The sequence below is a fragment of the Nuphar pumila genome, chromosome 10 (genome assembly GCF_984573655.1).
Source record: "Nuphar pumila chromosome 10, dmNupPumi1.hap1.1, whole genome shotgun sequence".
In the NCBI taxonomy this organism is placed as follows: Eukaryota; Viridiplantae; Streptophyta; class Magnoliopsida; order Nymphaeales; family Nymphaeaceae; genus Nuphar; species Nuphar pumila.
This window is the reverse complement of record NC_143258.1, coordinates 37,950,465-37,964,490: the sequence shown is the minus strand read 5'-3', so window position 1 is coordinate 37,964,490 and position 14,026 is coordinate 37,950,465. Positions and strand designations below refer to the sequence as shown.

General features: G+C 37.3%; 1 protein-coding gene and 1 pseudogene across 2 annotated transcripts in view; one reads left to right on the top strand and one right to left on the bottom strand.

Annotated features, from left to right (window-relative positions):
- Nucleotides 1-3,026: 3,026 nt before the first annotated feature.
- LOC149826684 (beta-1,4-xylosyltransferase IRX9 pseudogene) lies at nucleotides 3,027-4,859 on the bottom strand (annotated as a pseudogene). Its single transcript, XR_016434611.1, has 3 exons — nucleotides 4,127-4,859; nucleotides 3,719-3,914; nucleotides 3,027-3,363 (listed from the first exon to the last, which is right to left on the bottom strand). The product of XR_016434611.1 is annotated as a beta-1,4-xylosyltransferase IRX9 pseudogene (transcript).
- A 4,638-nt stretch (nucleotides 4,860-9,497) lies between these two features.
- LOC149826683 (40S ribosomal protein) overlaps nucleotides 9,498-14,026 on the top strand; it is a 44,834-nt gene continuing 40,305 nt past the window's right edge. The window contains exon 1 of the mRNA XM_090020099.1: nucleotides 9,498-9,679. Within this exon, the coding sequence (XP_089876225.1) occupies nucleotides 9,532-9,679 (148 nt within the window). The 5' untranslated portion in view covers nucleotides 9,498-9,531. The remainder of the gene's footprint in view (nucleotides 9,680-14,026) is intronic.

The window sequence follows — 14,026 nt, the reverse complement described above, 5'->3', positions numbered from 1 at the left end:
TTACCTGACATATATCGAATCCTTCACACAACCGGGAATACATACTCAGGTGAAATGATTAACACATGCAAGTTATTTTCTTGTTTACTGGACTCCAATTAAAAATTTGTACATTACTTATTTTTTTTTATTGGTTGAGTTTAAACAAAAACCCAACCTTTGATTTATTCAAGCACACTAATGATTTTAAAATGATAAACACATGTATGTTCTTTTGAAAACCGGTTTGACTTTCAGAAACAAACAACATGATGTGTTCTTTCTCATTTTTTTATCAGTCATGACAGACTGAATGCATATGTCCTTATAAGCATATCAGTTTCACCATGTCAATATGTATAACAAGGATGAATCTAATATGCCTAAAGACAAAGACTTGCAAAAATACATACATGATTTCAAAAACACTTTTCAAAGAAATCATTTTTGAAATACTTTTCTAACTTCACATCATCGTCATGGTCTGTCTCCATGGTCGACTATACATATCCACATACATATTAAATCCGCGCATCATTAGCATGTGAGCACGACTATGACAGTCACACACATAGCCGCATAGACGAACAAGTGATCTGTTAATCCGAAAATTATTTTCTCAAAAATGTTTTTGGTAAATCTACACTACAAATAGACTTTAACATATATATATTTTTTTATTAGGAACTGAACTGACCCAACCCCATGAAGTTGGTCAGGCTCTTCCTAGGTTGATCATAACTGATTAATGAGAGAATCAGTCGGTGATTCCTCGTGTGACTGGTTTGACCAATCAACTATGCCCAATCTACCTGATTAAATTCCATAGGGAATTAAAAACCCGAATTTTATTTTTTTGGAAACTCCACGCTCTTATACACATATATGTACATATACAAATCCGTACATATGTATATGTACAACATATGTATGCAATGTCTTATTGAACTATATTTATGACTGATTCCTACTTCAATCAGTACATGAATTCGTTCATCAGTTTTGAAGATCGATCCAATGCTTAATAGGTTGAAATCGACATTGGTGCCTTATGTGCGTCACTTGATGTATGATTTCAAGCCTATACAACCTCAAAATATGCTCGTGCATATGAGCTCCAATCTACGAGTATTGAATAGAACTGATAGGCCAAGGTGTTTGACAAAATCAAAAGACACAAAGGAATGAGTGGCACCAAAATTAAACAATACACGTGTAAAAAAGTCTATAATGGATAGAATACCTTCTATAACTCTATTGCTCAGGCCCGCCTCCTCTACGATGGCCATGTATGCTCGTCTAACTAGCCTCCTCTACTATGGGTTATCTGAAAGTGGTTGGTGTTGTGGCTACTACTGTCATCTCTGAAGTCATGGTAGTGCTATCCTCCTCAGGCACTCCCTGAGGAAGTGTCCTAACACTCTATACACCAAGCATGCTCCAATCTCTATCAAACATAGATGGCCACTATGATGTCTGCAACACCTATGACAAATCTGGGTTGTGGACTGCCTCTATCTGTGACCTCTTTAGTGACTCACTAGGTAAATGAGTGAGTTGCACCGCAATCAAATGAAACTAGGGCTGCCTGACCCGAGACAAACATTGTACATTGCACCAAGTCACCCTTCCTCAATTGTTCTGTAGAGTTAATGTAAACTTTGCCAACCACCTTCTTTTGTGTTGCTTGTGGTTGTTGTTGTTGTGGTCCTCCTGTCATGCACCTCGCTTCATCTGTTTGCTTCTTTCAGCACTCCTTGATGTAGTGTCCCATCTTCTCACAGTAAAGATAGACACCTGTCTCGAGGACACTGTTGTCTGAGGTGAAAGCAATTGCACTTCTTGTATTGTTGATTCTGCACTTGGCTTGTTTCCCCCATGTTGTCTCAGCTTCTTAGCTGGTGGGGTAAATTTCTTTCCACCGAACCTTTTTTTAAAAGTGGGTTTCTGGACATTGGTCTTATTCTTATGAGACTTTTAGACTTTATTCCAATCATTATCTAGCAGGGTTGCAACCTGCTCAGATCGACAAGGATTTTGATGGTTAAGTTGATAATTTCTATAGTTATTCTAGGGTTTAACCGACTTAGTTGTAGTTATTATCTAAATGGCCTCATCGAGGGATTTTGGCCCTCGAGTATATAGACGGTTCTTCAAACTCGCCTTCAAACCATGGGCAAATTTCATTGCCCTAACCTCCTCAATCGTGTATACATTTGGGCAATACTGTTTCAGACTGTGAAACATGGTGATGTACTAAGATAAGGTTAAGCTACCTTATTGTAGGTCTAAGAGCTCCTGTATCTTTTTGGTTCATTCATGTTTCAGAAAGTAAGCAGTGTTGAACACTTCCACAAACTCCACCCAGGTTATAGGTCCATTTTAAAACCAGACCTCATGAGTGGCCTCCCACCACTTCTCTGCATGCTCTTTGAGTCTATAAGTCCCAAAGTTGACATGTCAGTCCTCTGAAACCTCGAGAACCCAAAAGATTCGTTCAATCTCTCATAGCCACTTCTCAGTCACCTTTGGATCTGTTTTTCCTTTGAAAACAGGTGAATTCATGTCCATGATTTTTTTTTTTAGGACACACCACCTCCTGTGTTCAGCTTGTCATGTGCTACTTGCTACAAATTTTCTCCCATTTGTTGCATGGCAGCGGCCTGTAGTCCCACAACCTTGATCAAGTTGTTCAAGATATTTAGAAGATCGTTACAACAATTTGCCCAGGCCATCTATACAAGATAACCCATAGTAAGTTATAATTGTATTCATAGCATGAATCACTTAATACTAATCGGAGTGAGTATCTTGGGCGAGTTACAAATGTTCAAGAAATGCTTTCATCCATAAGGAAATGAAACATCATTCTAAATAGTTATTACAACCCATAAATAATTATCAAGTCTTAAAATTGTTAAAGAATCAAATTTAAATCAGAGTTTGACAGGACAACTTCAAGAAAATAGGGTTTCATGGTGCCACCCACAGCGATGCCCGCAATCACTCCAGAGACTATCATTCACTTCTTGAAAAATGGTAAAATGGAGGGTGTCTACTCCTAGTCTGAGTAGGAAACACAACATCAGTATGAATGTGCACGGTATTATGTGAACAAATATATGTGCAGAACATCTGAATATTTCTATTGAAAGACTAAGGTTCATTCATTGTACATGTATTTTTATCATCACATTTATCATGTTGCATGGCATAAAAGAACAGTTCTGAATAACAAGAAAATTAAGATTGAATCATGTGAGTTGCAGAGATAAGGGCATGCAGGCGTAGTCGCCACAGCATGATCCTTGAGCACCGCCTTGCTAGCCCGCTTATTCTGCTCTCTTCTTCGAACGCCAGCCGTTGGATGAAGCTCATCGAGTTCTGTCAAGATAATCAAAAGAAGAAACCGCGGTCAGCTTCCATGGTTGATACAGCAGGGATACGTGATGGAACCTGCTAAATAGACATGTTGACTCAAAGATTAACGGGTTATGTAAATTGGCGAGCGGACTAGAAAAGGTGCAGGTGTTACGTAATTGAATTTGTGTTTCACTCGGATTTGGATATGAAAAATAGATCTAGATCCGATCCAATCAAGTTCTGTAATGCTTTTCTCCTCGCAATCCATGGAAATAAAATCCGAAGGGAGGCTAGAAAGTCTTTCTTGGTGGAAGTGTGTGCCTTAGTTTTGCTTTCCTTGGTATGTTTGCAAATGCTGAAATGAAGGAGAACCAACCTGGGGAGCACCTAGAGTCGATGAAGGACGGCCCCATCTTTCAGGATCCCAAAGGATGGTGCTGTTGAATGCAAAGGCACAAGGTTTCATGCCAAATCCATCTGGGTTGCAGTTGCTATTGTTCTTCACATCTGCCGTAAAATCTACTTTCTTCTTGTTTGCAGATATCAGGGCAACAGGCCATGTTCCAAAAACCCTGCAATTTCATTCAAAAACAGAAAAGGAGAAAACTTTGTTATTTCTCGATCAGTGTAGGCAAGAGCTATGTAGGCATGGTTTTCTTTATGAACCACTAGTGCCGAAATGCGACCACACACCCTGATCAATTCCCACTGAGAAAAGTTAATCCTAAAAGCATTTCCATCAATTAAACAAAGTTTAAAAGAGTATCAGAGATGGAATTCATACTCAATTTCCCTGATTTCTTCAAAGAATCGGAGATCATAGACATCAAACGCATCTGCAAAGTGCACAATCCCGTCTAGGCGATGTTGTTTGATGTGATTAAGGGCGAGATTTCTCTGATATTCCATAAGCTCTGCGGGATTAGTGAAGTTCTCCTTACAGACAAGGTGCCGGTACATAACCCCGGTTCGTCTCAGTGTCTCCACAGTCTCGGACAAATCCGTCCGAGGTTCGACCACAATCCACAGCAGAGGATGAGACACCAATTTCAGAGTATGTCCCAAGTTCTTCAAGTATGCAGCCGGAAGCGGGTGGGTCTCCCTCGTAAGCGTTACGATTATCAAGAGCCTGCGCACGATCAATTTCGATTCGGCCTTCGTTTCTGCCGCCAAACTCCAGCTGAAGTTCCCCGTTTCCGTTTTCCTCTCCAAATTTTGGATGCTGACTGGATCCTGGACGGCAATTGTGAGTTTGTTGGCCTGAAATTCTCTGTTGCCGCGGCCAGCGAATATTGTGGCGGTGCTCGGGGGGGCAAATCCACTGAAAAAACCCATGGTGAAGCAGAGAGAGAAATGGATCACGGCCTTCTTCCATGGGTGAAAACTCTTCTTTGATCTCTCCGAATAGCCCATCTCTTCAAAACCGTGGATAAGCAAACAAACAGACCTAAAGAACGATGACTGCAAAGCAGAAGGAATGAATGCTCCAGAGAGACGGCCGGAATTCAGAAAAAACACAATCTTTAGACCGTTGAAGGTCGGTCAGGGCCCTGCGTTTACAACGGGGCCTCTGCTTCTATTTCTTGCCTTCTTTCTCTCACTGTTACGGTTGTCGTTGGGTAGGAGGCCCAAGTGACCAATTTTAAAAATAGCGGGATACAACGGCTCTATGATGATTGATGCATGTAACCTAGTCGTCTTCTGGTTCACGCACGCGCATTGGACCGATGACGTAAAAGGACATGGCAGCTTTTCTAAAAGACAGCGTACTCCTCCCTCTGCGCGCAAGTGTTCGTGTCCTATGTCACATAAGCACAGTAAAGACACAGATTCTCATACTAATACGAGACACAAATAGGTGATAATTTTGGAAATTAGGACAAAAGGAACACGGAAGTTTTTATTTTTTGTATTTTGCTGTATGAAATTATATTATAGTGATAAAATACTGTCAAAGTTATTAAAAAATAATAAACAATGTTTGAATGTGTCATGGCGTCACACATGGCATGTATTTATACCGTGTCCCCGTAGCACAGCCTGTGACTATAAAATCTCTGCACACGTTATAAAAAATGCACTTAAACATAATGTGAGGTTCATCTAGTTGCAACTGATGTTCAATGGGTAGTTTTGTAAATTTAACAAGTTGGCGGTGGTTATCGTGACCTTGTCTTTTCATGACATTTGTTGCTTGAGTAGGTCATCATTTAGGGCCGGAAGAGGATGCAATAAGTAAGTTTCAACTTCTCTACCAAATTGTTGTTGTTGGATTGGAACCTCTAACCTGCCTCAACAGTGTTCCTATTTAATCAATTTAAATAATCTTTACTAATGTGGCATCTTAGGTCAGATGACTGAACTATGGTGGCACGCTGATAGCTCCTCCCCTCCCGTCCTCCCTCCAGGTCAATTTCAATGGGCCGTTATTACGAGAAATAGAATATGAGAATTGGAAATATGGGCATTTTCAACACTTTTTTTGCAAATCCAACCATGGGGATGTGCTTGGCATGGTGAATTTGCTAGGAATCAACCATTGGATCATGTATTTTTGAAGAAAATTGTGATTTTTTAATGCTGAAGATTGCGAGTCAGTTGATTTTAAAGCCTTAAAAAATCTCATTTGTGCACCAAAATCGAATGATTTAAGAGCGGGTTCTTATAAAACCAAGCATGTAGATCACATGCATGCTGTTAGATTCAAGAGAAATTAAAATTATGGTTCACATATTAGTTCTTATATTTATAGTTTTCATATTCTAGTGATTATATATATATATATATATATATATATAATGTCTCCTAACTCGGCCTCCTCAAAATTTTATACTATTTGAGCTGATCTTTGATTTTAAGATCATTACACAATTGGGTTCCAATAATTTGGACCTTTTGGATCAGATGACCTATATGGTATGTGAAATAACGAATATTTCCAGCTTCATTTCTTAATTGGGGTGGTAGACCTGAAATAATCTTTTCCTTTCACAGTTTGTTATTCGATTATGAAAGTTGATATAATTTGGACAAAAAGTATCTTTATATATACTACCTAAAATTAGAAAGTATTTTACATCTTAAATTAATGAGTTGAATTCTTACTTTCTAGCATATATCTCCCGCAAAATGAAATTATATATTATGAACATGGGTAAAGGTGACATCTATTTGATTATTACGTAAAAGATTTTTGTCAAGGTCTTTTTTGACCTTTGTTAATATGACAAATTTTTTAACACTGGTGAGATAATTATCTCAGCATCCTCTAAGTTGTCCTGAGAATCTTGGTATTATCAGGTCTGTTCTTTGGGCATCAGTACATCCTCAGTTCTAAAAGCATTGAAGTACATAAGTATTTGATAGCAAAGGGTAAGGATTTGATATTCTATCAATCCATCTAGGTTCCATTCAACCATCATATATATTGTGCTGGTAATGGAGTATCACCAGTTTCTTCAATTTGGAAGTCAACATATATTGGCATTTTATAATAATTTTTTATTTTGCTGGTTCTGATGACCCTTTCTGGTTTAGAAGAATAAATTTTATTTATTTCTTCTAGAGATGAATCTGTATTTACTGAAGCGGATTCTTCCATAGTTCTAGAGGTTCTTTCATCAAAACTAGATGCTTCTATTTTGGAGAGATTATTTATTGATCCTGAAGCAGATTCTTTAATTGTTAATTTTGATAATCTAGTCATTAGTTCTATTATCATTTATTTTAAGCATTTAGATCCTAGTTTTGTTTTAAGATCCATTGCTATTGGTTTGAACATAGAAGTACTAGGGTTTTTTGACACAGGAGTCTTTGTCTTAATGGTCGTAGCAGGCACGATTGCTACAGATTTCTTTTCTTGAGCCAAGCTGGATAAAGGAGTTGTTTGTAGAAGCACATCGATCTAAGTACTCCATTCATCCAGGGAGTACAAATATGTTTAGAGACCTTCAGAGAAATTTTTTGTGGCATGGTATAAAAGTGGTTTATTACGGACTATGTGTCTTGATGTCTCACCTACCATAAAGTAAGATCGAGCACAAAAGGCCTGGTGGTTTGTTGAGACCCATGAATATCTAGAGTAGAAATGTTACGACATATCTATTGATTTTATTGTTGGATTGTCGAGAACCCATAGACAAAACGATTCTGTGTAATTGTTGACAGACTCATAAAGTTCAACTGCGCGACCAACTTTTTGGAGGTCCGACACTACTCCCTTCCATATATATATATATATATATATATATATATATATATATATATATATATATATATATATATGGGAAATATAAACCTATAAAATGGGCACCGTGCTAAATAAAACATGTTAATTGAATTTTTGTTATTTTTTTTTTAATTCTAACTCCATAGATGTGTCCAACATGATTAATTTACTAGAAATCAACACTTAGATCATGCATTTTGGATAAAAAAAATGGTATTTAGAGCTTCAAAAATTTATAAAAATTGTAAGTCATTGATTTTTTAAACTTTATAAAACCTATCCATGCATTGGATTCAAATGCTCCATGAAGTGATTCCTATAAAACAAAAATATAGATCATATCTATACAATAAAAAAAAAATGAAAATCCAATAGTATGTTTCATTTATAACCATACTCATTTTGTAGGTTTTCACACACACACATATATATATATATATGGTGTGAAATGAAACACAATATTTTTTTGAAATTTTGACCGTAAAGATATGATCTATATGTTTGTTTTTATAGGAATCACGTCATGGAGCATTTGAATCCAATGCATTGATAGGTTTTTATAAGGTTTCAAAAATCAACAGCTATAATTTTTAAAAAAAATTGAGGCTCTAAATACCATTTTTTTCATAAAAAATGCATGATCCAAATGTCAATTTTTAGTAAATCAATCATATTAAACACATCTATGGGTTCAAAATTTTTAAAAAATACTGAAAATCTATTAGCATGTTTCATTTAGCATCATACCCATTTGTAGGTTCTATTTCTCATTATATATATATATATATATATATATATATATATATATATATAGAGAGAGAGAGAGAGAGAGAGAGAGAGAGAGAGAGAGAGAGATATGCAAACATGCTAAATAGGTTTTTAGGGATTTTACTTTTTCTTTTTAAATTCAGTCTATGTATTTATTTTTATAGGGATCAGCTCTTGGAGTGTGTGTGTATATGGGGCCGTAGTAGTGACTCCGTCAAATAAAGGTTGGATGCGCCTGGTGTGTCAGATTTGATGAAAGTAGGGCATTAGCGGCAGTCACGACCACCAGTGCCTGGGTGAAAATCAAGAATTAGCAGCTATCACAACCACTACTAATTGCTTATATACATTAAAAAAATGTAACCGTTGATATGCGCAAGATCAGTGGTGGAGAAGCATCCACTATATTATGGGCTTCTATATATATATAAACCCGTATCTTGAATGGGTTTTTCTCCGCCACTAAAAGTCCATAGCAAGAAAAAAACATTTAAACTCAGCGTCATCATTTGATCACATGCTATCAACAGCGATTCCGCATCCAAAGAGAAACAGATCAGGTCATGCTGAAGAGCGTTTTTGCTCATGCTGACATCGTGGCCATCCGATTTGCATTTTAAAAAGATCGAAAGTCAACAAAACAACCTGGCATTCATCCAAAATGCAAACCGAGGGCCACGATGTCCGCACCAGCAAAAACGCTCATTTTCAGCATGACCTGATCTGCTTCCCATCCAAAGTATCTTCAAACACTTTAAAGATAAGGGTTACTCTCTCTCTCTTTATTTATATATATATATATATATATATATATATATATATATATATATATATATATATATATATATATATATATATCAAAACAACTCTTATGGTGAGATTCAAACTAGATCGTAGGTACCAAATATAAACCCTATATATGCCTCTTATGGATGATATATATTGTTTTGTTATTTTTACATTTACATAAAGAAAATCTTTTTTTTGTCCATTTCTAAATTTTTGAATAAAACATCAAAATTTAAAATTTACCCATTCACAAACGATTCGATTCGATTCGTATTTTTTTGGTTTTTTTAGAAAAAACCGATTCACCCAGAGAATCGATTTAAACAACATTGGTCTCATTGCTTCGTTCCTCTTCACTCCGAGAGAGAGAGAGAGAGAGAGAGAGAGAGAGAGGTTTAGATCTCATGGCTCTGAGGCGTTTCTTTGGGTTCTCAGACGGTGAGCTTATGAGGTCGGACGCGAAGCCTTGCTCCAGACTCATGAGGCATACCGCTGCAATCTTCTCCGTCGGTGGTGCACTCTTCTTCTGGACCCTCTGCAAGACTCATTACGGTCAGTCTGTAGTCCCCCTTCTCCTGCTTCTGCTCATCTCTTCCTTTCGTTACCCCAACTCTTCTTTCTTTTTGTCTTTCACCTTTGCGTATCGCACTTGTGGCTTTTGCTCAGAATTTGATGTACCCATTTGCGCTTCTGTGTTGAATCTTCATAGTCTCTCTGTTCTTTGCTAGTTTGGTCCACAAACTAGTTATCAAGATGAACTCTAGTGATGCATTTTTCTTTTCTCTTGATGGTGATGCCTCGCTTTCTGTTATATATCTGAAACCATTATCTGCTGAAGTACAGACTCTTAAAAAATACTGAAATTTTTGGGGATTTCTCTGTCTGTTTCCGTCGGGTTCGACCTAAAACTGTTGATCATCTGCACGATTAAATGGGAAAACTTTTTACTCTGGTTCGACAACTATGCACTCTTCATCAGGGTTATTAGAATGGACATAATAGTTTCTGTCGCTAATCGTGGCAAAGTTTTGTTATTCTTAGTCCATTTGATCTGTTTCTTTCTTTACGAGGAAAAAATTGTTGTGGTTATAGTCAAATGGCCTCTTCAGTGCTTCTGCCTAACGTAACAAAGAAGATGAAGAGAGGCATTACGTGGTTCGGTTGAGAAACAACCTACATCCACGGGCCGAGTTCTCTACCACTCTTCTTGTGATACAGTTTCCCTTTAAGATAAATAGCTCTTTACATTAGGAGGAGATTTACGTTCACCAGATTTCCAAATAAATCCCCTTGATCTTAGGGAAGGCTACAACTGTTGAATATTTTGATAAGGATTTGATTTTTCAATCATATCTTGAGTAGCTGAACTCAGGCCATTTGCTCCTTTGGAAAGTTCTGGATCTGGTTCCATTTTGATTGGGATCACGGGTCTAGACTCCTCCTGTCTAACACTGCCCATGGTGAATGATGCACTTACATTAGGGGCATGCGGATGGTCGGTCTTCAAATCATGGTAGTTTCAGTCAGTAGAAACTCAGAGGATATTGGTGGTTGAATACATAAGTTTAATTTATGGATCAAAGAACTTGTAAGAACTGTTTAAGGCCTTCCAGGACTTTTCATTAATTGTTGTAGAGCTAGCATTAGCATGATCTTGCTCCCACATTATGTGACGATTCATGAAAATTATGCGGGTAATAGTTGGTTAGTCATAAAATGCTACCAGTTGAGGACAATGAGGAGAAAAGCCGTGACTTTATTTGAACTCATTGTAATTAAGCCAACTCTGCAGAATATGTTGGAGTGACTGGATAAACTGTGAAAGTGTCTTCAAAAGAGGCACTATGATCAAGATACTAAGATCTTGATGAATGAAGTAAGCAAGAAAGCAAAATAAGAACTCTTAGAACACTTATGCACAAAGGCACCACTCACAATGGTTCACAAATGCACAAAGGCATAAAAATAATATGGAAAAAACTTTATTGAAGTGAATGGTTTTGACTCAAAGCCTTATTCAAATACAAGGGGGAAGCCCTTTTATATAGAGAAGAAGTGGCCTTGGAGGGGCTCCACTTCTAGTCGTTGGAGCCCCTCCAACGGTCACAAATGTGACTGTTGGAGGGGCCCAACGACTAGAAGGTGGGCCCCCCAAGGTACACGACATTCAATTTAAAAACAAAAAACAAAAAAAATAAGAACAAAGGAATTACAATCATATTCAATAATATGAATATGCGCAAAATTTAGAAATGACTAAAATATCTCTATACCCCTACAGCTAGTACAAGAAAGAAATATATATTATATATATAAGTAGGTAGATACATGTACTTATATATGTATATGTATCTTTCTTTATATATATAAAATACATATATAGAGAATACAATGTTATGAATTACAATTTAACCCCCCCTCAAACTTAGGGCATGATGACCGAAAGTTTGCCAAGAAGGAAGTTGAATCACTGAGAGCACATCGCTTTGGTGAAGAAATCTACCAACTGATATTCTGAAGTTACATACGGAAGATCTATTACTCCTTTCAGATATGCTTCTCAAATATAGTGGCAGTCCATCTCGATGTGTTTGGTTCGCTCATGAAATGTGTAGTTTTTGACAATATAAATTGCACTCTTGCTATCACAGCAGGGCTTGGTGGGTTCTTCTACATTAATCCCCATATCTTCTAATAGCTGATGAATCCATACAATTTCTATGGTAGTAGTCGCCTGTGAAAGTATCTTCAATAAGATACTAATATCAAGACCTTAATATTCTTGATATTAAACCCACCACGAAAGCACAATAAGAACACTTTAGAACACTTGTGCACAAAAAGCACAACCCACAAATACCTCACAAATGCACAAAGACATAAAAACAATGGAATCGATTTATTGAGAACTTGGGCTTTGACACAAAGCCATAAGAGAATACAAGGGGAGAGCCCCTATTTATAACCATTCAAAAAGGAGCCTTGGAGGGGCTCCACTCATAGACGTTGGAGCCCCTCCAACGGTCACAAATGTGACCGTTGGAGGGGCCCAACGTCTATTTGAGTGCCCCCCCCAAGGTTCCTTTAAGTACAAAAAAATAAAAAGAAAAATAAAGAAAAAGAAAAACTAAAAGGAAATTACAAACACATTTAAAAAGTGAATGTGCATAAAATGAAGGAAAAGACAAAACTACCCCTACGACTAAATAAGAAGAAATATATATATTTTATATATAATAAGTAGATACATATACATATATATTAATATATGTATATGTATTACCTTATATATATAATATATATATATTACATTAGGTGATAAGGTACATAATTTAACACCCCCCCTCAAACTTAGGGCAGTATGACCGAGAGTTTGCTAAGAAGAAAGTTGAAACGCGGAGCACACAAGGCTTTGGTGAAGAAATCCGCCAATTGATATTCGGACGTGACATATGGAAGGTCAATGATTCCTTTGAGGTACACCTCCCGAACGTAGTGACAATCCATCTCTATGTGTTTGGTCCGCTCATGAAAGGTGTGATTTTTAGCAATATAAATCGCACTTTTGTTGTCACAGCAAAGCTTGGTAGGCCCTTCAATAGTGATCCCCATGTCTTCCAACAACTGATGAATCCAAACGATTTCCATGGTAGTAGTCGCCATGGCACGATATTCTGCTTCAGTTGAGGATAGAGACACCTTTTGCTGCTTCTTACATCTCCATGAGATTAATGAGTCTCCTAAGAATACACAAAAACCAGTGGTGGAGTGACGGTTATTTGGGTCACCTCCCCAATCAGAGTCAGTATAAGCAATTAATCTCAACTCACAAGAAGAAGACAGAAAAACTCCCTTATTAATAGTGTGCTTTAGGTATCTTACGACACGTAAGATAGCACCCACGTGAACAAAAGTTGGTGCATGCTGAAACTGACTTGCCGTATGCACCGCATGCGAGATATCTGGTCTGGTGATACTTAGATACATCACCGATCCTACTAGTTGCCTGTAGGGAGTAGGATCAGAGAGAGGAACACCATCATCAATCTTCATTTTAGCTCCTACTATAGCAGGAGTTTCACAAATTTTATCATCTGTAATGCCTGACCTGTCAACAATCTCAGATGCAAGCTTAGTTTGAGACAAAAAATATCCTCTATGAGAGTAAGCTACCTTAATACCCAAAAAGTAAGTTAGGAAGCCTAAGTCAGACATTTCAAACTTATCCTTTAAAATGGATTTTATGCTTTTAATCCCTTTAGAATCGCTCCCAGTTATAAGCATGTCGTCCACATAAAGTAGTAGAATAACAATTCCTGCATTAGATTTTCTAACAAACAAAGCAGTATCAGTAAAGCAGGATGAGAAATCATTTTCTAACATTACGGAGTTAAACCTATCATACCAAGCCTTGGGAGCTTGTTTCAAACCATAAAGTGCTTTCCGAAGACGAAGCACTTTTCCCTTAGGATACTCCATTCCAGGAGGAGCATCCATATATACTTCTTCGTTTAGATCCCCGTTTAAAAACGCATTCTTAACATCCATCTGATAGATGTTCCATTTATTAATTGAAGCAACAGTTATAAGACATCGGACAATGACCATACGAGCAACGGGGGCAAAAGTCTCCTCATAATCAATCCCATATTTTTGACCATATCCCTTTGCAACTAAGCGAGCCTTATACCTCTCAAGAGACCCATCACTCTTAGTTTTGACTTTAAATACCCATCTACACCCTATTGCTTTCTTGTCTTTAGGAAGGTCTTGAAACTCCCAGGTCTTTGCTTTCTTAAGGGCTTCAAGTTCATTATTCATAGCGACTATCTATTCTGGACATGTTCGTGCTTCCTCGAAATCCCTTGGTTCTATGTATGAGTGAATGACGCTTAGACA